At 45.4% G+C, this 27,993-nt stretch overlaps 2 protein-coding genes across 3 annotated transcripts in view; both read left to right on the top strand.

The window, feature by feature from the left end:
* The window catches only part of PHYH (phytanoyl-CoA 2-hydroxylase), a 55,333-nt gene extending 35,493 nt beyond the window's left edge, over window positions 1-19,840 (top strand). The window contains exons 8-9 of the mRNA XM_033959241.1: window positions 2,346-2,477; window positions 19,045-19,840. Of these exons, the coding sequence (XP_033815132.1) occupies window positions 2,346-2,477; window positions 19,045-19,098 (186 nt within the window). The 3' untranslated portion in view covers window positions 19,099-19,840. The remainder of the gene's footprint in view (window positions 1-2,345; window positions 2,478-19,044) is intronic.
* A 6,424-nt stretch (window positions 19,841-26,264) lies between these two features.
* Window positions 26,265-27,993, top strand: part of MCM10 (minichromosome maintenance 10 replication initiation factor) — a 64,345-nt gene continuing 62,616 nt past the window's right edge. For both annotated transcript variants that reach the window (XM_033958162.1, XM_033958161.1), the window contains exon 1: window positions 26,265-26,567. The gene's annotated coding sequence lies outside the window, so the exon portion shown is untranslated. The remainder of the gene's footprint in view (window positions 26,568-27,993) is intronic.

The raw sequence follows: 27,993 nt of genomic DNA, 5'->3' as shown, positions 1-27,993 counted from the left end.
TTTACATTAAAAATTGTACCTCAAACCCCCTTATCCTACCCATTGTGGCTCTTTGCTTTAAAAAGGTTGAAAAGCAGCATATGCTCACATGTGGGTGATGTCATCCACAGAGCCTGGTATGGACAATGAAAAGAGTATACTGTCACTTTAAATCTTTTGAAGGTCTTGAGATTGCCAGTACTATGCATACACTGGTGCCTTCCTGCCCGTTGTTGGCTCGCAAGACCATCAGTTCTTAGTTTTCCGGAGATGAGAAGCTGTGTTCTTTGGAGTCAGTCCAAAGCACATCAAACTTGAGTTTTATTGGTGCCTTCTTGTGTTTATTTTCCTCAGTATTTTTCATTTCCTTTTTCCCTTTTAATTTAAAAAAAAAAAAAAATTTATTTCAATTTTCATGTCTTTATCCCCTAAGAAGCCTGTTTTCAGGACAGGAGCATTGAATTGTTTTCAGTGACCCATCTACTTGACCTAGGACTATTGAATCCTTCAATCTTGCATCGGCATGTTTTCCTCCATGCCAAGGCCATCCAGTGCTTTTAAGCGATACACTCAGTGCAACATGACCATAATCAATCACTGATCCACATAATTGGTGTCTTCAGTGACAGTGTCTTGGTCTTGCTTACTGTTCACTTTCTTTTAAAAGATCACTGAAAGCTAGACTGCTCTAATTCGACAAACCTTTTCCATTGACTTCGGGAGCATCGATATCGGGAACATCAACAGTATCGAAATGTCTGCAACCTCCAGTGCCGATATGGCATCAAAGATAGTACCAACTTCGAAACCTCGCTCGTTGTCAACATCCTCACCATCTTAGTCATCTGTCAAAAAAGCTAAGAAGCATAAGCATGCTTCTCCATCCAGGCATGTATCTGCATCATTTTGGGCATCAACACCATCGACACACTCTAAGCACCGAGACATGCTCTCCTTCTTTACAGGTTCTGTCTCCTCAAAGGCGTGCCTCATCATCAGGGTCACCAATCCCTAGACATCCTGTGGCACCTTCTATACCAGGGGTCTCAAAGTCCCTCCTCGAGGGCCGCAATCCAGTTGGGTTTTCAGGATTTCTCCAATGAATATGCATGAGATCTATGTGCATGCACTGCTTTCAATGCATATTCATTGGGGAAATCCTGAAAACCCGACTGGATTGCGGCCCTCAAGGAGGGACTTTGAGATCCCTGTTCTATACTGACCACCACGGTACTAGTGACCTTTCTACAGGAGCAGATAAAGGAGATTTAGTGTAAAAGGGAGTTGGCTAACATAAGCAGCTCAAGCCTCTGTGATGACACAACTAGTACCAAGAAAGGTTCAGCTGTAAATTCTGATGAAACCCAGGAAAAGATTCTAATGTATAAACCTGAAGGGTTCTTGGGCGGGTACAGGATTCTGGGAAGTAGAACCCGCTCCTTTGAGCTTGGCAGTAAAGGCTCAAAGGTAGTTTTATCAGGTTTTTCTTGCGTGTAAATGGATGTTGTAAATTCTTGAATTCTGATTTCACCATTTACCTGAGTATTGAAGGCCTATAAGAAAGGCCTGTGTTAGGCCGCAGCCTAAATTTTAAAAGACTGTGGATTTTGAGGCCTGCTTCTAGAGCAGAGGAAGGGCAGGAGGTTTTGGGACTGTGCAATTCCTGCCCAGGTAATATAGGTGTTGGCTTGAAAGCTATATTTTTGTTGTAGTGGTTTGTTTTTCTTCCTGTTTCTGGCTGAGTCATTGGGAACAAGTACCCAAAAGGACAAGAAGCTGGAAGACAGGGGAACCAGGACCAGTAAAGGGAACTGAGATTAAAAGCCCTCAAGAGTAGCAAAGGAGCTTTACAGTGGAATAAAACTTTTGCATTTTTGTTCCCTACCAACATATTGAATTGTAGTCTCAATAAAAATACTGCATTGTACTAAAGCAGAAGTGAAGGGGACTCTTTCTTTTTCGTGTGCATGCTAAGGGGTGGGCAACAAGGGCCACAATCCAGTCGGGTTTTGAGGATTTCCCCAATGAATATGCATGAAATCTATTTGCATGCACTGCCTCCCATTGTATGCAAATGGATCTTGTGCATATTCATTGGGGAACTCCTAAAAACCTGACTGGATTGTGGCCTTCGTTGCCCACCCCTGCACTAGCCTCTAAGACTAACCAGTCTTGCTTTGCTTATACCTGGTCACACCACATAGATTGTAAATTAATTAGGGAAGAGATTAATGTACCTGAAAAAATGTAAACTACCTTAAGTTAAAATTGGAAAGGTGACGTATTAAAAAAAATAGCCTAGCAAAGGAGAAGACTTTATTTTAAAGCATATGCACACTGATGGGTTGATATTTTCCTTTTGGCAGGCTATTTCTTGTCACTATGCAAGTTCAGACTGTGATTACATTGATGTACGAGGCACAAGCCAAGAAAATATAGAGAATGAAGTTAAGCAAATTGTAGCAAATCGCTATGAAGGAATTACTGTCGCCTTCAAAGTAAGTTTGAAGAGATGATTCAATGATACTAAACTTTGTGTGTTCAATCTGCCAGCGATTGTTATGAAGAATGTTTCAGCTTTCCTCTTTGAAAGTTTTCGGTACTATAGAGGCAGAGGCTGCAATTTTTTTTCATATCTTTGTTTTTTGTGTTCTAAAAGGTACCTAAAGTGTGTGTGTGTGGGGGGGAGTGATTTTTAGGGGTTAATTATCCATTTTATTGATGAATGTTTCTCATTTTTTAGACATACTTAGTCCATACCTGGGGCTTAAATTTGGCGGGATATCCCTCTATTTTGTAGTATACTCATAAATAAGTCACATACTCCACTTTTGGTACCTTTCACTCAGTCAGTCACATATTTAGATGTGTGTGCTCTGTCTCATTGACGGTCTCATGCAGTCTGCTACTTTCATCTGTGCAGTTGCAACCTGGATAGGTGTGTTAGTGTAATACAAACAAGAGGCAAAGATCTGACACAAGCTGAACACAAAACCAAAGAGCCGATCAATCCAAATTACACCTGGAATGCGCTTCCAGAGGGCGTAATAAGGCAGAGTACGGTACTGGGGTTCAAGAAAGGATTGGACAATTTCCTGCTGGAAAAAGGGGATAGAGGGGTAGAGATAGAGGATTACTGCACAGGTCCTGGACCTGTTCGGCCGCCGCGTGAGCGGACTGCTGGGCGCGATGGACCTCAGGTCTGACCCAGCGGAGGCATTGCTTATGTTCTTATGGGAGAGGAGGAGATAGTGGATGCTGCGGATGGACCATTTGGCCTTTATCTGCCATCATGTTTCTAGGTTTCTATAATTTGTTTTGAGGCAAAAACGTGAGACTAATAGTAAATATATTGAAAATACGTTTTGTCAGATTCAGTTATGAGCAGGGATTCATCCAGACCAAAAAAAACATATAGATCAAGCTGACATACTAAAAATCAAAAAAGATGAAAAGGAGAAAAATAAACCTCAATTGAGGGTCGTTGGGACTACACAAGTACCCAACCATCCACTCATCATCACGGGTTTATAAAAAACTCCAAAACATGTATAAATAATCAATTCTCACATCTTTCATTCACACAAGGTCTTCTTTTTGTTATTGTTATTCTTTTTGTTATTTTTCACAGTCTTTTTTATATATATAAAATTTCAATTTAAATGTCAAGCAATGAAAAAGGCCCGAATCCCAAGCTTAACCACATTAATTGGCGAGGACTACAGCTGAATGTAATCAGTATAAGCAGTTTTTAGAGATATGCAGCATATATCTGAAATCGTGAAAAAATACACTCATCTGAAATCGAGGATTTTCACCGAGAGGCTTCCAATTCAAGATCCCGACAGAAAAGACTTTCTGTTTCGCCCGACAAGGGCTACTTCAGGGGAACACTATCAACTCCAATATCTCTCTGCTTCTAATTATCTGCTGGAAATAGAGCCGACTCCTCTCAAGACGGTACCGTATATATATAAAAAAGACTGTGAAAAATAACAAAAAGAATAACAATAACAAAAAGAAGACCTTGTCGGCTCTATTTCCAGCAGATAATTAGAAGCAGAGAGATATTGGAGTTGATAGTGTTCCCCTGAAGTAGCCCTTGTCGGGCGAAACAGAAAGTCTTTTCTGTCGGGATCTTGAATTGGAAGCCTCTCGGTGAAAATCCTCGATTTCAGATGAGTGTATTTTTTCACGATTTCAGATATATGCTGCATATCTCTAAAAACTGCTTATACTGATTACATTCAGCTGTAGTCCTCGCCAATTAATGTGGTTAAGCTTGGGATTCGGGCCTTTTTCATTGCTTGACATTTAAATTGAAATTTTATATATATAAAAAAGACTGAAAAATAACAAAAAGAATAACAATAACAAAAAGAAGACCTTGTGTGAATGAAAGATGTGAGAATTGATTATTTATACATGTTTTGGAGTTTTTTATAAACCCGTGATGATGAGTGGATGGTTGGGTACTTGTGTAGTCCCAACGACCCTCAATTGAGGTTTATTTTTCTCCTTTTCATCTTTTTTGATTTTTAGTATGTCAGCTTGATCTATATGTTTTTTTTTGGTCTGGATGAATCCCTGCTCATAACTGAATCTGACAAAACGTATTTTCAATATATCTAGGTTTCTATAACCATAAAGCTCTATGACATCACAATGCAGGTGCAAGAGCTTTAGCCTATAGGAAGAGGAGATGCAAATGTTAAGAGCCTTAGCCAATAGGGAGAGGAGGAGAGTGGATGCTGCGGATGGACCATTTGGCCTTTATCTGCCATCATGTTTCTAGGTTTCTATAACCATAAAGCTCTATGACATCACAATGCAGGTGCAAAGAGCCTTAGCCAATGGGAAGAGGAGATGCAAATGTTAAGAGCCTTAGCCAATATGCTTCCAGAGAGCGTAATAGGGCAGAGTACGGTACTGGGGTTCAAGAAAGGATTGGACAATTTCCTGCTGGAAAAGGGGATAGAGGGGTATAGATACCTCTAACCCTCTGTTGTAGTTCCTTCCTATTTCTCCTACTGTAAACCGCGTCGAGCTCTACGAACGTGGAGATGATGCGGTATACAAACCTAAGGATTAGATTAGATTAGATTAGATAGAGGATTACTGCACAGGTCCTGGACCTGTTCGGCCGCTGCGTGAGCGGGCTGCTGGGCATGATGGACCTCAGGTCTGACCCAGCAGAGGCATTGCTTATGTTCTTATTTACACGAATCGCCCAGCATGGCCATGTTTCACCCACAGGTTACTTGGAGAGGGCAACAATTATAACACAATGGCTGGGAGGGTGTAGATGGGCTGGAGTAAGTCTTAACAGAGATTTCGGCAGTTGGAACCCAAGCACAGTACAGGATAAAGCTTTGGATTCTTGCCCAGAAATAGCTAAGAAGAAAAAATTAAAAATTTAAATTGAATCAGGTTGGGCAGACTGGATGGACCATTTGGGTCTTTATCTGCCGTCATCTACTATGTTACTATAATAGAATCGCAATAAAAATAATTTGTGTGCAACAGGAATGGTAGTCTTGACCAGCGGATAAAACTCTCGCTAGCCACGAGGGTTGTAGAGAGTGGAGAATGACACGTAAACAGATTTTTCCCCATCCCTGCAGGAACTCAATTTCTCCGTCCCTTCTCGGCAAGTTATGACATCACAATACGACGGGCTGCTAAAATGTTCTCAGCCTAACCAAGGAGAGAATGATGTGGAGCCTTGAAACTTACAAGTTATTCTTTTCTTGACACTTTTTTCCGTTTCATTTCATATCACTGAAAAGAAAAGTGTGGAATAGCTTGTAAGTTTCATGGCTCCACATCATTCTCTTCTCAGCAGCCCCTCATAATTAGAAAGAGCCATTTGGAATGATCTTTTCCTTATCAGGCTATTGAGCTTTGGAATAGTCTTCCTTTACAAATAAGATGGCTAGAGTCATAACGGAGACAGCCCAAACTACCTGAACAACCGCCTCATCCACAACACCTCAACCAGGCATAGGGAAACACACACCCCATTCACACACCCACCAATCAAGGAGGTTAAACGGAAAAAAACTATATGATGGCCTCCTAGCCACTCAAGCAGCCAAACTAGACAACCAAGTCGCCAATCTATTGACGGCATCCCCAAACTACAAAACATTTAGAAAAGAAATAAAGACTATACTCTTCAAGAAATCCATGAAAAAAGAAATAAGACCGCAAGTTTCAAATCCCGCCTCTCACTAAATCCCCCAACCCAAAACAACTAGCCATATTCATTTCTTACTCTCCTTGAAAATGACCAGATACCTTTGTAATATCTTTTTGTAATACATCCTTGATAATTCTTTTGTAATCCGCCTTGAACCGCAAAGTAATGGCGGAATAGAAATCTCTAATGTAATGTAATATGTTATTTTTCAAAAGGCACTCAAGACCTTTTTTTTAATAAGTGTTACACTTGTTAGCATTGTATTAATTATTTGTGTTTTCATTATAATTGATATAATTCTTAATGTAGGGAACTCTTTGTTGTAATCTGTATTGAATCTGAAAGGAAAAATAGTGGATTAGAAGACTGCTGAAGATTTAGATTAGAAGCTAATATAAATGTCAAAAAAGAGAGAAAAGCAATAGATTAACAGGGTCTGATTTTAATAGTTTGACAGCTTCATTCACTATGTAGTACTAACAATGGGCTACTTACTATAAAAAGTATTAGCCATTTACATTATGCAAATAAAGCCTATTGGCATAAATGTGTTTAATGGGTATTCTGTTATGTCCCTTCCGGATTCCATATGCTAGGTGTTCAATCCCAACCCGCAATCCAGAAATCTAACACTTTTCTGAGCACATGCTCCCCCTCCCCTTAGACTGAGAGCTAGAGACATATCCAGTTTCAATTTCTGCAAGCAATCAATGCAGTCTTTTGAATTGCTCTGCTTCTTTCTTATTTTTTCACTTAAAGTTGAGGGGGGGAGTTTCGGTAGCTTCAGTGTCTTGAGACCCCTTTCTGGTGGTTCCCTGTTGGAGGAAAGGATGTAGTCCCACAGAGCCAAACTGCTGCTTCACTGAGAACCTTCGGTGGATCTTTGGCGCCAGACTGCTGTTTGCCACCCTTCTTGGACTTGGGGTCTATTACCCTGGGAGTTTGCTTGCCCACTGACATTGTCACAGGTTTAAGCACAGGTTGTATGTCCGGAGCGAACTCCCACTGGAATTCAGGGTGCAAGCTGTGTTTCCAACCCCTGATCACATGGAGAGGATCTGTGGGGGCGGATGTTAGTCGGTGTCTGGCCGACTGGCAGTCCAAAGATCTTCAAGTCATTTAGTTTCTGAGGCAGAAAAATCCTTTTCCTCTATTCAGCTGCTGTGAAAGTGCTGACAGGCTGGCACTTCTGAGACTGAGTAAAACCTCCATTATTTCCTATGGGAACTTCAGGGGTGGCTTGTTAAACGTTGTAAAAATCATTTTTCACAGTTTCTGAGGGTAGGGTTCAGGTCCCCACCTCCCCAGACCCCAAATCACTATTCTTTACATTCAGATTTTATTTTTGGTGTGAATTCGCTGGCAGCAATGGCGGCCATCTTGGATTTTAAACAATTTTTTTTTCAAAGTTTTATTTCTGCCTCAAAACCCCTCAATTTGATAAAAAAATCATTTGGGATGGATTCCATAGCCCTTAATCTGTCAAATGTGTACCTTGGTTTCAACGGATCTGCAACCGTATACCGCATGCTGCAACACACTGGGGGAGGGGGAGGGAACTTTGGGCTTCACCTTCAGGGCTGGGGAGCTGACCTGGGTCTGCGATTTGGGGGAAATATCTCACCCAGAGACCATTCCTGACACGCAAGATTGCACAGGGTGTACTCTGCGGAAGTGGATATTTGTCCCCAGCTAGTGCCTGACGGTGTGGATTATGTGGCAAATGACTTTTCTGATCTCTTTCAAGTTCTTACCACTTATGAGGTGTCTATGTGCTGACTTCTTTAAATCTGTCCTTGGGCTGGGGATGCTGCCTCCAAGGCCACGTTAAGCAGTCTTCCTTTCACGAATCAGCTTCTTTTTGGGAACAGGTTGGGATGACCTCTGGCCGGTGTTGCTGATTGCCGCCCTACATCTCTCCCTGTGAACAAGTCTTGCTGGATTTTGGGAGGGGATGGTAGTAATTTTTGTCCCTCCTGCCATTTTCATCAAAAATCCTCAGGCTATTCCTCCCAGAGATATTCCCAGGGATACAGTCCCTGTGCCAATTTTTCCAATTCTTGCCATCCTCCGACATCCGGATCCTTGGCAGCTAATGCTCCTACAACAGCCCTTCAGAGGGCCATCAGTTTTACTAGGAGTGGACTCGCGTTTCCTCAAATAAATGAATGTGGGACATCATTTGGAAGGGGTACAAGAAAGTTTATTTTGCCTGCCTCCGGATTTGTTTGTGGACTTGCTAGCAGGTCGGCCGGAACAGGAATCAAAGGTCCACACTATTTTGCAGCATCTCTTCGACATCTGAGCTCTAGTACTCGTTCCAGACCATGGTTCAGGCTTTGGCAGATACTCTTTCTAATTCATCATGCCATAGTATGATTGGAGGCCTGTTCTGGATCTCGTCATTCACTTGTTTCCTGTGCATTCCTTATTTCCAAGTAGAAGCTGTGAGCAGTCATTGCTTCTGTCTTCTGGGGAATTCTAGTGTCTTTGAATCTCACAGAGGTTTTCCTCCATATTCCAGTATTTCCGGAGCATTGCAGATTTCTGTGTTTCCATGTTCTGCAACAGCATTTCCAGTTCACAGCTCTGTCGTTTGGCCTCGTAACGGTGCCCCGCGCTTTCGCCAAAGTGATGGTAGTTGTGGAGGCTTTTCTCCTTACGTGGATGATTGGTTGATCCGGGCTTTGCTTTGACAGGAGTGCGAATGTGTGGTGGAGACAGTAGTGTCCCTGCTATAGGTTTTAGGTTGGACTATCAACTTCTGGGAGAGCCAGTTGACACCGTCCCAGTCCTTGGAGTATTTGGGCCTTCTCTTCGACACCAGCAGGGTCATGTGTTTCTTCCCAAGGCACATGAATATGATCGATAACTCCAGAGCAGAGATCTGGACTGTCCGGCTCCTGCGGCCTGCCTTGTCTGCAGATGATGTGGTCCCCAATTGCCTGCTTGGAGGTGGTCCCCTGGACCAAAGCATACATGCGCCCTTTACAGGAGTCCCTCCTCTCGCGGTCTCTGCAGCGTCATCCCCTTCAGCGTCTGCTCCCCTGGACAGTACCGGCTCGCAGCAGTTTGGGTTGGTGGCTTCAGGGGGAGGCTCTCCGCTAAGGCAGAGCAAGATCTGAGTGGATGTCTCTTATGATATATGCCAACCTGTTGGGTTGGAATGCTCACTGCAGGGACCACTCCATTTAAGGGCAGTGGATTTCTTGTCCACAGTGTTCGTCGATCACTCATCTGGAGTTCCTGGTGACTCAGCTGCAGTTAATCGCTTTCCAGCCCACTCTGGAAGGAACAGCGATGCAAGTACTCTCTGACAACGCCACGGCATATGTAACTGGTCAAGGGAGCACAAGAAGTGCTCCCTTGGGCTAGCAGGCTCCTATGCTGTTTTACTGGGCAGAATCATTTCTTCTGTCACTCTCGGTGGCCAGAGTTGACAAAGTGCTGGTAGCCTACCTCAGTCAACCAGTCCTAGACCTGGGAGCATGATCCCTCTCATGGACGGCTTTCCGTTTGTTTGTGCAGAGTTTGATGGCTTCAGCAGATGATGCGAAGGTCAGGTGCTTCTTCAGTCACAGAACAGAGAGCAGAAGCTTAGGGCTGAACGCCTTGTTTCCGCCCTGGACAGCTCACATCCTTCTTTATATGTTCCCTCCGTGGCCTCTGGGTGGTTGGGTCATCCACTGGATGGTGATGCATCCCAAACTTATTCTAGTTACTCCAGACTGATCTTATTGTCTGTGGATGTCGTCCGTCTTCAGCGGGACAGCAAGCTCAGATTCCCTCTTCATCACTACTTTCTCAGTCTGGAACCAGTGCCCAAGCATCCACAGCACTTTACTCTTATGGCATGGCTCTTGGGCATTCAGCCTTGACAGAGCATAGTTCTTCAGATGTAGTCTTCTCGACACTTTTGCAATTAAAGACACTCTCTACTATGGCTTTTTATGCCACAGCCTGGAAGACTTTTCATAGTGGTGTGCCAAGGATCAGGTGCACTCTGAGAAGGCTCCTATTTCATTGGTCCAGGTTTTTCTTCCAGCAGGTGTAGAGAGGGTTTTAGCAGTGGCCTCCCTTGAAGTTCAGGGTGCAGGCATTTCATGCTTCTGAGCACACAGAGGCTCTGGTTTGCCTACTGCTCATCCAGCTGTGACCAGATTCGTTTGTGGTTTCCCTTTGTCGAATCTTAACATCATTCTTCAGGGCTTTCAAGCTACTGTTGGCAGCTACTCTTCTGGATCTGACGATCAAGACTGTCCTTCTGGTCGCCATTGTCTTGGCAAGGGGTATTTCGGTGCTCCAGGCTCTTTCTCACAGGGAACCTTTTCTCCATATGCCAGATGCAGGAATTGTTCTCTGTACTGTACCTTCTTTTACACCAAAGGTGGTTTCTGCCTTCTAGGTCAATCTAGAGGTCCGTTTGCCTGCGTTTCCTTCCTCAGGTTCAGAGCGACAGGATCAGATCTTGCGCAAGTTAGATGTCAGGAGAGTCTTGCTGATCACTTCTTTGTCCTGACTGCTGCACCTCACCATGTTCTGCTGGTGTTCAATTCCTTGATAGCTCAAAGAGTTTGACTGGTCATTTTCCGCGTCTTACATCACCCGCAGCAAGCAGCCACAGGTTTTTTTTACGGACCTTTCAACTAGAAGTGTTGCATCGTGGGTGGAGTCTCGCACATTTCATCCTTTCTTCATACCTTTTCCTATTTTACCACGTTGATGTGGCGGCTTGCTTGGATGCTATTTTTGGGACCTCTATGTTGAGGGCAAGCTCTTCTGTCCCTCTCTAGCTGCTACCATCGCTTTGGTATGTTACCTAGCATATGGAATCTGAAAGGGATGTGACAGAATGGAAGATTAGGTTTTTACCTTCGATAATCTTTCTGTTAGTTCCTGTAGGATTCCATATGACCTACCCTCTCTATATAAGCTCAGTTGTTTGGAATAGCCTGCTTCTTTCTGCCTTGATTATTCTCCTTGCAGGCTTGAAGACTTTCCAGCCAGTTGACAGATCCTGTGGGGAGTTTTCCACTTCTGTGAGTATGTTTAACTGAAGGCTGTCTCATGTGGGTGCTCATTGCACACAGCAGGTTGGTTCTACATTGTTCCTCAATGTTTTTCTGGATTGCCTTTGTGCCTCTTTATTGTTTGTTTCATGTTTTACAGATCAGACCAGTTCAGAAATTGTTTATGTTGCTGGGGATCTTCCCCTGTACCCCCCTTGTCCTGGATTTGTTCAGGTATGTTAATTAGCTTTGGGACCAAACTGGATATGGCTCTAGCTCTCAGTCTAAGGGGGAGGAGTATGTGCTCAGAAAAGTGTTGGATTTCTGCAACTCCCAGATTGTGGGTTGCGATTGATCACATAGCATATGGAGGCCTACAGGGACTAACAAAAAGAAAATTATATAGAAGGTAAAAACCTAATCTTCCATTATCCCAGGACAAGCAGGCAGGTATTCTCACTAGTGGGTGATGTCATCCGACAGAGCCCCGATACGAACGTCCCACAAGCATGTCTTGCTTGAAGAAACTTAGAAGTTTCGAGATGCCCGCACCGCGCATGCGCCAGTGCCTTCCCGCCCGATGGTCCGGGCATGTCTCCTCAGTTCTTTTTCTTCCGCGGAGCTGAGAAGTTTACTTCAATTCTGCGCCCATTGAAATTGTTTTTTTGCCTTCTTCTTGCCGCAGGTTGGGTTCTTTTGGACTCTCCCGTACTTTTATTTCTTTCTTTGATTTCTTTTTCAAAAAAAAAAAAATTTTTACTTCCGATACCGGGTCGGCCGCGTGGCTGGGGCCCCGCGCCTTTGACCTTGCGGCGGTACTTTTCCGGCCTATGTCCCGGCCGATAACCGGTTTTAAAAAGTGCAGCAAGTGCCAGCGCGCGATTTCGCTCACGGACCCTCATCGACGCTGCTTACAGCGTCTGGACCACTTTCCGAAATCGTGCCGGCCTTGCTCCACTTTGACGGCGCGAGCGTTTAAGCGCCGCTGCCTGCTGTGGGAGTCCATATTCAAGATGGAAGCTTCATTGGATTCTTCAGCTTCGACATCGACTGGTGCTCCTGCCCCTTCGGCGAAGCCCTCTGCCTCCCCGGCTGCTTCGGGCCTTCTGAAACCGACCTCGTTCACGCCGGTTTCGGCCTCGACATCGGCGCCGGTGCCTTCCTCCGTCTCCTCGGAACAGGTATCGACCCCTATGGTTCCACCGGTGGTGCTTAAAGTGCCGAAGGCTGGCAAGCAAAAGCACGCGGCACCGAAAGAGTGCGGAGACCGTGCGGAAGGGCCCCCTTTTGGTGCGGATCCCTCCATATCGGCTTCGCTGAAGTCCATCCTGGAGGCTCAGTTTGTGGAACTCATGACTACCATGGGTCCCCGGCTGATTGCCTCGATCCAGGGTGACCTCCCAGTTCCGGTCCCGAGGGGCGGACCGCCCCCTCCTCCTCCACCGCACCGATCGACCTCATTGCTTGGCGAGGAGGAGCGGCGAGCGTTATCCGGTTCTTCGAGGCGGCCCTCGGGTAGTACCATGCCTCCCTTGGAACAAATTCCTTCGAGAAAGGCCTCCCTTAGTGATATGCCTCCCTTGGAACCTATTCCCTCGAGGAGAGCTTCCCTTAGCGACTTGCCTCCCTTGGAGCCTATTACCCCGCCCCATGACACTGTGTGGTGTCCACCTTCGAGGCCTCCCAGACCTGGGCATAGCAGGAAACAGGACGAGTTCTTCCGAACCCCCTATCAAGCCTGGGCGGCTACTGGGGAGGCTCCTACTCTTCCGCCTCTGAGATCGACGGCCTCGAGTCCTATCTGCTCCTTGGAGGCTTCTGGGGACCAGTACGCTCACAGGAGGGCTCGATCCCCTTCCAGGCATCGTGAGGAGCATCGATCCAGACACTCTTCGAGGCATTCCTCTCGACACTCGACCGTCTCGCCTCAGAAGAAATTGCCTCGGTTGGTGTATTCTGCTTCGGCGGGGTCTCCTCCGGGCCCGGAGTTCGAGGACCCCGAGGTGTTTTACTCGTCCTGTTGCTCACAGACTTCTGTGGAGCCCGAAGCCTCGACTTCTTCTAGTCCCTCTCGAAGACCAGCGCTGGCGGACCAGCTGTCCTTTTCCTCGTTTCTCAGACAGATGGCGGATGACATGGACATAACACTCGATGCTGGGTCTCGCTACTCCAAGGAGTACCTCGATACCATGCACCTCCCTCGTCCTCCGGCCGAGTCCTTACGCCTGCCTCTGCACAAGCTCCTCGATCAGACCTTCATGAGGTGCTTTGAGTCCCCTTACTCGATTCCAGCGGTCCCTGGGAAATTGGATGCTCGGTACCGCACGGTGCATCATAAGGGCTTCGAGGGACCTCAGCTTTCTCATCAGTCTCTCCTGGTCGAATCCTCGCTCAAGCGGTCTCATCCTGGCCAGGTGTATGCTTCGGTACCTCCGGGCTGCGAAGGCAGGACCATGGATAAGTTTGGACGACGCATCTATCAGAATTCTATGATGGCGTCCAGAGTACTGAATTATAATTTCCACTTTGCCACCTACTTGGAATTTTTTCTGCCTGTGCTTCGGAAATTCACGCCCTACATCGAGTCCCAGGCTCGGTTTGAGTTTGAGGAAGTGGTTGCTTCGCTGTCCCAGCTTCGTCTTCAGTTGATGCAATCTGCCTATGATGCTTTCGAGCTCTCGGCACGAGCAGCAGCCTGCTCTGTGGCAATGCGCCGTTTGGCCTGGTTACGGACCATTGACATGGACCCGAATCTTCAGGACCGCCTGGCTAACATCCCGTGTGCTGGGGCGGATCTTTTTGACGAATCCATCAAGACTGTCACGAACAAGTTGTCGGATCATGAAAAATCCTTCCAGTCCATTCTTAGGCCGAAGCCCAAGCCTCAGCAGTCTCGACCCTCTCGACCGCCTTTGATTTATCAGCGGCGTTATCAGCCGAGGCAAGCTCCTCCTGCGAGGCAACCTGCGAAGCGGCAGCCTCCTCAGAAGGGTCAGCAAAAGTCTCAGCCGTCTGCTGTCCCTAAGGCTCCTCAGCCTTTTTGACTGTCTCGTCGAGGGCATAACCAGTCTCGTTCTGCCTCCCCCTGTTTTTCCCATCGGAGGGCGCCTCCATCATTTTTATCATCGCTGGGAGGACGTAACCACCGACCTCTGGGTCCTTACTATCATCAGGGAAGGATACTCTCTTCAATTCCATCGGGTCCCTCCGGACCACCCTCCAAGAGAGTATCCTTCCAACTTGACTCAGTCCGCCCTTCTTCTTCAGGAAGCCCAGGCTTTGCTACGGCTCCGAGCCGGTCCCTGTGGACCAACACAACCAGGGGTTTTACTCCCGGTACTTCCTTGTTCCGAAGAAGACGGGCGACCTGAGACCCATTTTGGACCTCAGGGTCCTCAACAAATTCCTGGTCAAAGAGAGGTTTCGCATGCTGACGCTTGCTTCTCTATACCCCCTCCTCGAGCAGAACGACTGGTTATGCTCTCTGGATCTCAAGGAGGCCTACACTCACATTCCCATTCACCCGGCCTCCCGCAGATTCCTCAGATTTCGGGTGGGACATCTGCATCTGCAGTATTGAGTGCTTCCATTCGGTCTGTCCTCGTCTCCCAGAGTCTTCACGAAGTGTCTGGTAGTGGTGGTTGCTGCACTCCGGAACCAGGGTCTTCAGGTTTTTCCATACCTCGACGACTGGCTCATCAAGGCTCCTTCGGCATCGGGGGTCATCTCGGCGACCCTGTCCACGATTCAGTTCCTGCAGAGTTTGGGGTTCGAGATCAACTTTCCCAAATCTCATCTGCGGCCCACGCAGTCGCTCCCCTTCATCGGAGCGGTCCTGGATACCATCCGCCTCAGAGCGTTCCTTCCTCCTCAGCGCATGGATTCCCTTCTTCATCTCTGCCAGTCTGTATCTTCTCGCCAGTCCATCTCGGCGAGACTCATGATGGTCCTCTTGGGCCACATGGCCTCTACGGTTCATGTGACGCCGTTCGCCAGACTCCATCTCAGAATTCCTCAGTGGACCCTGGCATCTCAGTGGACTCAGGTGGCGGATCCATTGACTCGACACATCATCGTCACTCCTGCTCTTCGGCAGTCTCTACTTTGGTGGATGACCTCTTCGAATCTATCCAGAGGTTTGCTTTTTCACTCTCCTCCCCACCAGAAAGTCCTCACAACCGATTCCTCGACCTATGCCTGGGGAGCGCATCTGGATGGTCTTCGCACTCAGGGATTCTGGACCAGTGCGGACCGGCTCCATCAAATCAATCTTCTGGAGCTCAGAGCAATCTTCAATGCTCTGCAAGCCTTTCAACATCTGCTTCGCGACATGGTGGTCCTCATTCGCACAGACAACCAGGTCGCCATGTATTATGTCAACAAGCAGGGGGGCACGGGCTCGGCCTCCCTCTGCTAGGAAGCTCTCCGAGTCTGGGATTGGGCGGTTCGCCACAACGTCTTCCTCAAGGCTGTATACATCCAGGGGAAGGACAATGTCTTGGCAGACAAATTGAGTCGTCTGCTCCAGCCTTACGAATGGACAATCCATTCCACATTCCTTCTTCAGATCTTTGCTCAGTGGGGGACGCCTCAGATAGACCTCTTTGCGGCTCCCCACAATTTCAAGCTGCCTCAATTCTGCTCCAGGATCTACACTCCTCATCGCCTCGAGGCGGATGCTTTTCTGCTGGATTGGGGGAACCGCTTTCTGTATGCGTTTTCTCCATTTCCGCTCATTCAGAAGACTCTGGTCAAGCTGAGGTCCGACCGTGCCACCATGATCCTGATAGCTCCTCGGTGGCCCCGACAGCCTTTGTTCTCCCTTCTACTTCAACTCAGCAGCAGGGAGCCATTCCTCCTTCCAGTATTTCCTTCACTGCTTACTCAGCATCAGGGATCTCTACTTCATCCCAACCTGTAGTCTCTCCACCTGACAGCTTGGTTCCTCTCAACGTAACTCCTCACCAGTTTTCCCAGGCGGTGAGGGATGTCTTGGAGGCTTCCAGGAAGCCTGCTACTCGTCAATGCTACTCCCAAAAATGGACTAGATTTTCTTCCTGGTGTATTTCCAACTCTAAGGAGCCTCAGCGAGCCTCTCTATCTTCTGTGTTGGACTATCTTCTACACCTGTCTCAGTCTGGTCTCAAGTCGACATCTATACGAGTCCACCTGAGTGCGATTGCTGCTTTCCATCAGCCTCTACAGGGGAAACCTCTCTCTGCTCATCCTGTGGTTTCCAGATTTATGAAAGGACTTTTTCATGTCAATCCTCCTCTCAAACCGCCTCCAGTGGTTTGGGATCTCAATGTTGTCCTTTCTCGGCTTATGAAACCTCCTTTTGAGCCTCTGAAAACGGCTCCACTAAAGTTTCTCACTTGGAAAGTGGTTTTTCTAGTGGCCCTCACGTCTGCTCGCAGGGTCAGCGAGCTTCAGGCCTTGGTGGCGGACCCACCTTTCACTGTATTCCATCATGACAAGGTGGTCCTCCGCACTCATCCTAAATTCCTGCCTAAAGTGGTCTCTGAATTTCATCTCAACCAATCCATTGTTCTTCCAGTGTTTTTTCCAAAGCCTCATTCTCATCCTGGAGAATCAGCTCTGCACACTCTGGACTGTAAACGTGCTTTGGCTTTCTACTTGGATCGCACCAAACCACACAGAACTGCTCCTCAACTATTCGTCTCCTTTGATCCGAACAAGTTGGGACGACCTGTATCTAAGCGTACCATCTCCAACTGGATGGCAGCTTGTATCTCTTTCTGCTATGCCCAGGCTGGACTGCCCCTTCCCTGTAAGGTCACAGCCCATAAGGTCAGAGCAATGGCAGCCTCTGTAGCCTTCCTCAGATCGACACCGATTGAGGAGATTTGTAAGGCTGCCACTTGGTCCTCGGTTCATACATTCACCTCTCATTATTGTTGGATACTTTCTCCAGACGGGATGGACAGTTTGGCCAAACAGTGTTACAAAATTTATTCTCCTAAGTTGCCAACTCTCCCACCATCCCATTGAGGTTAGCTTGGAGGTCACCCACTAGTGAGAATACCTGCCTGCTTGTCCTGGGATAAAGCAATGTTACTTACCGTTGTTATCCAGGGACAGCAGGCAGCTATTCTCACGTCCCACCCACCTCCCCTGGGTTGGCTTCTCTGCTAGCTACCTGAACTGAGGAGACACGCCCGGACCATCGGGCGGGAAGGCACTGGCGCATGCGCGGTGCGGGCATCTCGAAACTTCTAAGTTTCTTCAAGCAAGACATGCTTGTGAAACGTCCGTATCGGGGCTCTGTCGGATGACATCACCCACTAGTGAGAATAGCTGCCTGCTGTCCCTGGATAACAACTGTTACGGTAAGTAACATTGTTTTATTGCATGTTAATGCAAAATAACATGATAGCACACTTTAGGTTCAAACAATTTTTATTGATGCAAACAACAACAAATACAATGCCAGGGCACCCCAAAGGTGCTCAGTACAAACAAGGATGCATCATATATAATATTATCACAAGCATGGACAAAAGAGTAACATCAACCAACCTCCCCCCAGCCTATTCTACATAGGGTGAGCAAAATTAAAGAGAGCGGAAAGGCTCTCCGAGGCCCTGGACTCTTATTTTATTTTTATTTATTTATTTATTTAGATTTTTATCCCGTCCTCCCAATAGCTCAGAACGGTTTACAAATGAACATACACAGTGGGGAGCAACTAGACATATAAGTGGTACAACAGGTTTAGTGATTGGATTTAGTTTTTGGAGAGAATTAAATACAGGGAGAGTAAGCAGAGAGAGAGAAGGGGGAAATACAGTAGTTTAGTTTAAGGAAAGTTATAAGCGTATAGGTACAATTTGTTAGTGGATAGAGTAAGAGAGGGTCATACTGGAATTTCGGGAAGGTGGTAGGAGAGTGGAGGGTGGGGCCTAAGGGGGGGAGAAGACAGAGGAGATCTTTAATTGAAGAGGAGGGTCTTTACCGATTTACGGAATGTTAATAATGAGTTCTGTTGTCTAAGTTGGGGGGGGGAGTTGGTTCCAGAGGTGTGGAATGAAGTGGCTGTAGGATCGTTTGTGGGCAGTTTCTGTGAGCAAGGATCTTCCAGGGGGGGTGTATAGGCGTATCTCTGACTTTGAGGGAGGGTGCGAGTGGGGTTATAGATGGGAAGTTTGGATTTTATGTAGGAGGGGGTGGTGGAGTAGATTCTCTTGTGGGCAATTGTCAGGGCTTTGAAAGTACAGCGTTGGCTAATTGGGAGCCAGTGTTCAGCATGGAGTGCCGGGGAGATGGAATCGTGGTAGTTGAGGTTGTGTAGGAGGCGGATGGCTGCATTTTGGACCCGTTGGAGGCGTTTGATATTATTTTTGGTTAGTCCATTAAATAGGGAGTTACAATAATCCATTCTGGAGAGGACATATGCGTATAGGAGTTGGGCGAGGTCTGGTGTGGAGATGTAGGGTTTGATCCTTTTCAGTTGGCGAAGGTAGTAGAAGGAGGTGGAGACTACTTGGGATATGTGGTTGGATAAGGATAGGTGTCCGTCTAGGGTTACTCCCAGGCTGCGAACTTGATCTGCTGCTGTTAGTAGAGTGGAATCCCATGTTAGTGTAGGTCGTAGGTATTTGGTGTGCCCCGAAGATGCCTCACCACCTCTCCCCCCCACCAAAGCCCTCTTATCATGTCCGTGTCTAAGTGCCAGAAACTTTCCCTACCCCTTGTTCTTTCAAGTGTTGGAGGCATCACAGCAAATATTAAAAACTCTGTTCTTGAAGGTCACTGTCTGTTTTCAGCTATTTTTCTACATAAGAAAATCAGGGCTGTTGAATAATCAATGCCATTTTTTTTGCTTCCTTTCAGGATGTGTGGAGGTTTAAGGGCCGTCTTGTGCAAGGAGAAAGAATTAAACTGTAAAATAAATAAATAGAATAAATGAATAAATTCTAATCAAGACACTGTGCTGAATCTTTCTCAGAAATGGGAAAACTGATTGAATTGTAGACTTAATATTTTCATACTGTATTTGAATTTGACTAAATAATGTATTTCCTGTTCAGTTCCCCAAGCTTATGTATGGTTGTAAAGTGAAATGAATCAACCAAATGTGAGGAAGGATGCAAGAAGGCAACACAGTGACAGCTTTCTTAAATGTCATTAATTCATGGTAATAAAAATCTTTTACATGAAGCTATCACATTGTTAAAAATAGTCTTCAGAACTTGAATAGTTGCATAAATTATATATTTAGGATAATTTGAGGTTTGCACAAAATATTCCGGCCTAAGACATTATGCAGAATGCCAGTGGGGACTGGAGTGAGAACAGGAATCCCTCCATAAGAATATAAGAGACCAATATCCTGTTTCCAGTAATGGCCAGGTCACAAACACCTGGCAGAATCCCAGAGAGTAGGGTCTAGCATGGATGTCTCCATAAATGTTTTTTGGAAATCTATAAAGTGCCTGACACAGGCAAGTTTTAATGTTTCTACCCTCAATATTATCAATTCGCATATAAAGTCAATATGATACTGCCTGTGGTTTGTTACCAAATGGGTATGATACCAGTTGTTTTTTCAGGGGTCCTTTTATAAAAAGTTAAATAGAATTCTTACAAATTTGTTTGGCTTGGTAAAATTCCTAGAATTGCTTTAGTGTCTTTGCAAAAGTCAATTAGGGAAGGAGGGGTAAATTTTCCCAATTTTTATAGGTATCATCAAGCCTATATTATGCACCAAGGTATGTATTGGGTCCTCCCAGAGCCCATTTAAAATATTCCAGGCTGGTTGTGGTTGGAATGGCGACTCATTTTTCCTCTGCGATTAAACCATGTTCTTAGTATCAAAATGCCTAGGATATATAAAGAAAACAAAGTGTTAGTATATACATGGAAAACTTTGAGGTTTGTGAATAATTTAACACCTGTTCCTATACATAAATCAACAAATCAAACTATATGGCTTAACTCCAAGATTCAAATAGGCAGATTCAAGGTCATCTGGAAGTATTGGGTAATGGCAGGTATTAGAACTCTGGACGATGTTATATCTAATGGTAAACTGCTTGATTTTTCACAGCTGCAACACAAATTTGGTCTTAATAAATCACAAAGTTATAGATGGTTGCAAGTGAAGCAGGCCATTCAGGCAGAGTTCCCTGAATGGAAAAATCTTAATAACCAATCTAGTTTAGAGTTCTTGTGCTTTCAGGTGGACTTCCTGGACACCAGGCTGCACAGTGGTATACATTGATATCTGGATTTATGAATAAAAAAACAAAAACTGGTCTTAGGGACATTTGGAGCATTGAGATTAATCATCAAATTACTGCCATGAATTTGGTCTTGGAGGATGAGTTGTACAATGTCAGCATCTATGAGACAAACTTGTTTTTTTCTGTTGCACTGAGCTTTCTGAACCCCCTGATCGTTTACAAAAGTTAGATAGCTCTAAGTCAAATAAATGTTGGCATTTTCATCTCGAAGCAGGGATTTTAGATCATTTATTATTCTACTGTCCATTCATTTTGGCTTTTTGGAGATCGATTTGGGGCCAAATAAATTGTTTGTTAAAAAATCCTGTGGCTTTATCCTATGTTACTATTTTATTTGGAATGTCAATGAGGAAGAAAAGTCAAATTCCTGCAAATAATAATAAGTTATTACTTATTATGACAGGAGTTGCCATTCAGCAGATTACATTTAATTGGAAAAACTGGAATAGATTAAATTACAGTTTTTGGTGGAATTCACTGTGTCATATGTATAAGATGGAAAGAACGTTAGCGTTGCAGAAAGGAAATTTTAATAATTTTCAGGAGGTTTGGAGACCATTAATAGAGTATTGTCATGAATAAATTATCATTTTTCCCCAGTTTGTATAATTGTACAGGGTTGGAGGAAGTTTAATTATATATTGATGGGTTAGATTAATAGAGAATAATATATATATGTAATCACATGTGTAATAATAGGATTGGGAAGGAGGGATTTATTTTTTTTGTTTGTTTGTTTTTTTGTTTTAAGTTTTTTTATTCATTTTTCATATAACAACAAGTGTATCACATAAATTTATACAATTTCATTGAGTATACACTTGATATTCCTTCATGCATCACTGTAAATACAACGTATCATTATATAATCCTTTACTATAATATTGAAAAAGTATATAGTACTTAATTATACCAACTATTACTCAAATTATAAACCCAACCTCTCCCCTTCCTTTGAAAATTGCATACAATACAACAATATATAATGATAAATTATTTTATTTATTTTTTTTTTTTTTAATTTTATTTATTGAATTTTTCAATTTTTACAATAGTTGAAATTCAAGTGATATAATTAATTACTATATATCATTGTATCTATCATTAATACAACTTAATTTATAAACAGTATATATTATATATAATCAAAAGTTATACATCCCTCCCCTTTTTTCAATTAATGATTCTAAAAATTATACATATCCCACCCCTTTTCTATATAAGTATTATAATTGTGCTAAGAAATCTAATCATTAGAATAATTAGTCAATGGTTGCCAAATTTTATTGAAATTATGAATGTTCCCGTGTTGTAATGCTATTACTTTTTCCATTTTGTATATATGACAGACAGAGTTCCACCAGAACCTATAATTTAATTTGGTATAGTCTTTCCAATTCTGAGTTATTTGTTGCATGGCGACTCCTGTCAATATTAATAGTAGTTTATTATTGTTTACTGAGATCGGACTCTGAGTTCTCATTGCAGTTCCAAATAATACAGTGTCATATGAGAGTCCTACATGATTTTCTAGTAATTTGTTAATTTGGGGCCAAATCATATTCCAAAAGGCATTTACACAGGGACAAAAAAAAATTAGATGATCTAACGTCCCTATTTCTAATTTACAATGCCAGCATCTATTGGATCTAGTATTATCTATCTTTTGCAAGCGCGTAGGGGTCCATAACACTCTATGTAATAAAAACATCCATGTTTGACTCATAGATGCTGACTTTGTAGATCTTAATCTCCAGGACCAAAATCGTGGCCATTGAGACGCAGAAATTGTCTGTCCAATCTCAATACTCCAAATATCCCTAAGACCAGTTTTCTTTTTTTTATTTAAAAATCCATATATCAATTTGTACCATTTTGCGGCTTGGTGACCCAAGAAATCCGCCTGGAAACATAAAACCTGCAGACTATATTGAGTATTAAGATTTTTCCATTCAGGGAACCCTACCTGAATGGCCTGCTTCAATTGCATCCATTTAAAATATTGTGATTTATTTAAGCCAAATTTATTTTGCAATTGTTTTTATTTTTAATTGTGAAATTAATAATGATAGATACTCAAGTGATATTATATAAGTTTAACTGTTATTTTCTGACGCACTTGTTGTAAGATGAAAAATGAATAAAGAATATTTTTTAAAAAGTACTATCTTTTTTTCTAAACAATAAATTTATTTTCGGTACAGGTTGATTTGGGGTGGCAAGTCAAATGCGCACAAGACAAACGTGGGCGGACAAATGCGCAAAGCTAAGTGAGCTCAAGACAAGTGAGCGCAGACAAATGAGTGCAAAGACAAGTGAGCAAAATAACTGTGCCAAGAACGTGCTCAGAACAGCCTGTCTTCATTTTGCTAGCCTCTTTGTGATTCGTTACGTAAGCTCCTTTTTTATGTGCTCGGAACAGCCCGCCCTCCCTTCGCTGACGCAAATTCTGTGTTTCCCTAAAGTAAGACAAAACATATATGCTTCATAATTCACACATACTCAATTAACATGTGCATTTCACTATTCCAATGCGTGATTTCAACATAATATAATCTGTGCTTGACGATTAACCATATAACACGTGTTTTAGCAGCGCAGGAAGGGGAAATCTCACGATATTCACTCTCAATCAATCATGTGAGTGGTATATAAACTGCGCAAAAACGTCATAGATGCACAGAGAATATGGCTTCTGAAGAAGCAGTGTGTGGGCGAAAGCCCAACTTCTCTGAGAGAGAAGTACCGGTATTCCGTTTGACGGAGTACTTCTCTCTAAATGCAAAGTTACTGTTCCCCATTAAAGGGAAACGTCGCAATATACTTCAAATGGACAGTGCATGGAGGAAACCTGTTCTGTGACTTTAATATAATGTTCAACATATCCCATATATATCATGCCTCACTCATTTCTGTCCATTATATAATAGGTGAAGGATTTGGAAAAAAAAAAAGCGCGCAAGAACTCAGACTCCACCATCCTGCCTGGGTTTGTCTTGGCGCTCACTTGTCTTGCATTCAAATGTCATGCTCTTGCTTTTTACTAGAAATCATTCACGCAGAATTGTCTTGCGCTCACTTGTCTTGCGCCCACTTGTCTGCCCGTTTGTCCGCATGCGTTTGTCTTGCGCGCATTTGACTATGAACCTGATTTGGGACACTGGGATGTTGCCCGCACTCTTCGGGCGATGCCAGGGTTGACCCTGTGTGCTTGGTTGCAGGAAACGTATTATAGGGTGACATTACGAGCCTACTATACTCGCACACAATTATATTACAGTGGCAGTCTCCCTACACCAGTCTGTCACAAGTATGGACAGGGGGAGCACACCTTGGGACATGCATTTTGGTCCTGTCCAATCATACAGCGCTTCTGGAGACATATAGTCTCTTACATGTCCGGCTTGATTGGTAGAGCTCTGAGGAGTACACCGGTCCAATTGGTTCTAGATTTGCCTGGTGATTATGGCCATTTGCCCCGGGGCAAACTGACTCTTTGTTGGAAAATGAGCCTGTTAGACCGTAAATGTATCCTACAATATTGGACAGTCCAGGATCCACAGGCGTTCTGGCATTGGCGGAACCAGTTGCATCAGTTGGCTACCTGGGAGGCAAGGGATGCCAGGGGGTCAAGGAAGCTTTTGTTCCTGAGCATCTGGGAACCCTATTTGTAGTCCTTGCACCCATGAGGCCGTAGTGCAATACTAATGTGGTTGTCCTAATTTGGGCTGTTTGCAGTTGACTGTGCGGAGCGTACAGGGCAGGATGGGTTGAGAGTACCAGGGGGGGTGGGGGATTGGTTCGGGGGTGGTGGTGGTCCATTGGCATTTGGCTATGAAACTGCACTTTTGGGGGGGGAGGCGTTCTTTTTTTAATATACCTTATGCCTCTGATATAACAGTTTCCCGGTTGGAGTGGGGGGGGGGGGGATGATGGATGGTCTGCTCCAGGGCCCATAAGAGTCCAGAGCCCTGGTGTGCTTTGCTTTTGTTCCTGGACCTAGATCTGTTAGTGGAGAATAGTTGTTTAGGTGATTTTGCATTATGTATATAAAACATGATGATAACTGTTCTCTCTGCTGTTGAAACTGTTCCATTGTCTCTTACTCGACTTTGATATGTTTGGTTTGTTTATGATTATATTATCATCAATAAAATCATTTGAACTTAAATTTATTTTCAGTAAGAGACATTCATATCATACCTATGGGTGATTAGATCATAGGACCTCCTATAATCTTTATATTATTTCAGGTCCACATCCTGACTCCAAGTTTTAATCACCTACGCCTATCCCATCCTACCTCTCTTACTTTTTTATGTAAAACCTACAGCTGCAAGTGTATGCTTTATAAATTGATATTAAACTGAAATTTTAGAGGTGGGAAACTCTAGTTTGGGCTTGAGAAACCTTCAAATCTTAATTTTGGAACAACCCCCCTGCTTTACTCCATAGGCTATAATAGCCTTACTCACTGTGCCTTCTGCCTGCCTGCTTTAGCTTAGGAGTACAGCTGGGACAAATGGAGAAAAACTCTGACCCACAGGTTCATGTGACAAACTTGATCTTTAGGCTGTCAGTTGGATCAATTTTGAACTGAACCTCAACCCCCGGAAAACCTCATGACACCATGGGAGGATGATCATGCTGCCAGCCCACTATTAAGCCTAGCCAAGCTAGGATGAAGCCAAAACGCCTACACTCAAGCTCCTGATAAAACAGGGAAGCAAGCAGTGGATGGCCCCTGAACTCCAAAAATATGAAGGTTGGCTAGCTAGGTGTCTCTGAGGGCTGATCCTGTTAGCAGCAGACTTCTGCTGAGCAAGTCTGCGTCTTCTCCCAGGCAGAGGTTCCTGAGAACTTCTGGGCACTGACCTTCCAGCCGAACACAAAGAAAAAAACCTGAAAATAGCAAAACCACAGATCAAAACAGAAACAGTTCTGACAAGTTGCTTGCAAAAAAAAAATAAATCAGGGGGCAGGTGCAGCTACCAGGGAAGACGGCAGAGTTGTAAGATGATTAACAACATTCTGCAAGCAACTTGCAGGTTCAGATGCATAACCTAGCGTTCAGGACTACTAGACACATTGCACTAGAATCAGAGTTTATAGTACAGAAACAAATGCTGGAATAGCAGGTAATGTATACTGCTGCAGTTTACAAAGATGTGGGCTTTCTATAGTTGTACCTACAAAATCTTGGCTTTTCCGTGGGTTGGTACATGGATGTGAGTTATGCATGAATGCGTGTTCCTCCTCCTCCTCTTGTAGTTCTGCAGGGGAGACCCCACATCTGAACATTCCCCCCTCCTGCTGATCCAAGGTAGGATCCTCCTTACACTCCAAGATTCCCTTCTACTCTGGTGTGGGATCTCTTCGTCCTCCATGACCCCCCCCCCCCAAAAAAAAAAATAAAAAAATTCCCTTCTCCTTCAGTGGAACCCTCCCCCCCCCCGTCAATCCCCCTCCTCTTCTATCTAAGGTCCGGATTTAGCCGGACAAGTCCTCTTTTCAGAGGAGTGTCTGGACGTGAGAGTTTGTCCGGGTTTTCCTCTCCCCTGGTCCCGCCTACCTCGGTTTCTTGGCTACTTCTTGCAGCTCGTGTTGTATTTTGGGGAGGTATTAACTATTCAAGCAGGGCAACTCTGGCTCTGGCTCTCTGAAAATCAAGCCTCATTCTGGAGCTACACTCACAGTAATCCAAGCCTCGTTTCTGGGGCTCCAATAGTTTCGCTCATTACAATGCAAGCCTCGTTTTCAGGCTCCAATAGCTCCTCTCAAAATCAGCCAAGCCTCACTCTGGTCCTGACTTCTTTGTGGTCGACTGGAACTGGCTCCGCCCAGGCAACTTGCCGAGTGTCACGAGCGCGGTTTGGAAGCGAGAGCGCAAGGCCCAAGAGTTTGGTCGTGGCCGAATTCTGCGCAACTGGACCCTGCGGGATTTCGGCGCTCTTTCCCTGCAAGCGCTGCTGGTTACGAATTCGGGCGGCCTTCCCTCGGCCTCGTTCCCGCTCTCGATGACGTCACTTCCTCTCTCTTCTGGCGGGACCGCGGGAGGGGGAAGGAGGGCTGCAGAAGTGGCGGCGGATGCCATCAATCAGGGTCCCTGAGGTACGCGGGATGGATTGGGGGACAATGGGGAGAGTTTGAGAAATGCTGGCAGGGGAGGAGAGGGCGATATGTGTTGACTGGGAGTGAGAGATATTGGGGGCTGGGGGGAGAATCATAGGGGTGAGAAAGGCGATGCTGGCTGGGGAGGGGGCAACAGGGGTGAGAAAGATGATAATGCTGATTGGGGAGGGGGCAACGGGTGAGAAAGATGATGATGCTGGCTGGGGAGGGGGCAACGGGTGAGAAAGATGATGCTGCTGGCTGGGGAGGGGGCAACAGGTGAGAAAGATGATGATGATGCTGGCTGGGGAGGGGGCAATGAGTGAGAAAGATAATGATTATAGTTGGGGAGGGGGCAACGGGGGAGAGAGACGATGCTGCTGGCTGGGGAGGAGGCAACAGGGGTGAGAAAGGTGATGCTGCTGGCTGGGGAGAGGGCAACAGGGGTAAGAGGCAATGCTGCTGACTGGGAAGGGGGAAATAGGGGTGAGAAAGATGATGTTGCTGGCTGGGGAGGGGGCAACGGGTGAGAAAGGTGATGCTGCTGGCTGGGGAGAGGGCAACAGGGGTGAGAAAGACGATGATGCTGGCTGGGGAGGGGTCAACGGGGGAGAGAGACGATGCTGCTGGCTGGGGAGAGGGCAACAGGGGTAAGAGGCAATGCTGCTGGCTTGGGAGGGGGAAATAGGGGTGAGAAAGATGATGCTGCTGGCTGGGGAGGGGTCAACAGGGGTAAGAGGTGTTGCTGCTGCCTGGGGAGGGGGCAACAGGGGTGAGAAAGATGATGATGGTGGCTGGGGAGGGGGCAACGGGTGAGAAAGATGATAATGATGATGCTGGCTGGGGAGGGGGCAACGGTTGAGAAAGATGATGATGATTATGGCTGGGGAGGGGTCAACGGGGGAGAGAGACGATGCTGCTGGCTGGGGAGAGGGCAACAGGGGTAAGAGGCAATGCTGCTGGCTTGGGAGGGGGAAATAGGGGTGAGAAAGATGATGCTGCTGGCTGGGGAGGGGGCAACAGGGGTGAGAAAGATGATGCTGCTGGTTGGGGAGGGGGCAACGGGTGAGAAATATGATGATGCTGGCTGGGGAGGGGGCAACAGGGGTGAGAAAGATGATTATGCTGGCTGGGGAGGGGGCAACAGGTGAGAAAGATGATGATGATGCTGGCTGGGGAGGGGGCAATGAGTGAGAAAGATAATGATTATAGTTGGGGAGGGGGCAACGGGGGAGAGAGACGATCCTGCTGGCTGGGGAGGAGGCAACAGGGGTGAGAAAGGTGATGCTGCTGGCTGGGGAGAGGGCAACAGGGGTAAGAGGCAATGCTGCTGACTGGGAAGGGGGAAATAGGGGTGAGAAAGATGATGTTGCTGGCTGGGGAGGGGGCAACAGGGGTGAGAAAGGTGATGATGCTGGCTGGGGAG

This window comes from Geotrypetes seraphini, chromosome 9, assembly GCF_902459505.1.
Source record: "Geotrypetes seraphini chromosome 9, aGeoSer1.1, whole genome shotgun sequence".
NCBI lineage: Eukaryota > Metazoa > Chordata > Amphibia > Gymnophiona > Dermophiidae > Geotrypetes > Geotrypetes seraphini.
The sequence above is the reverse complement of the archived record's forward strand: the minus strand, read 5'-3'. Positions and strand labels throughout refer to the sequence as shown.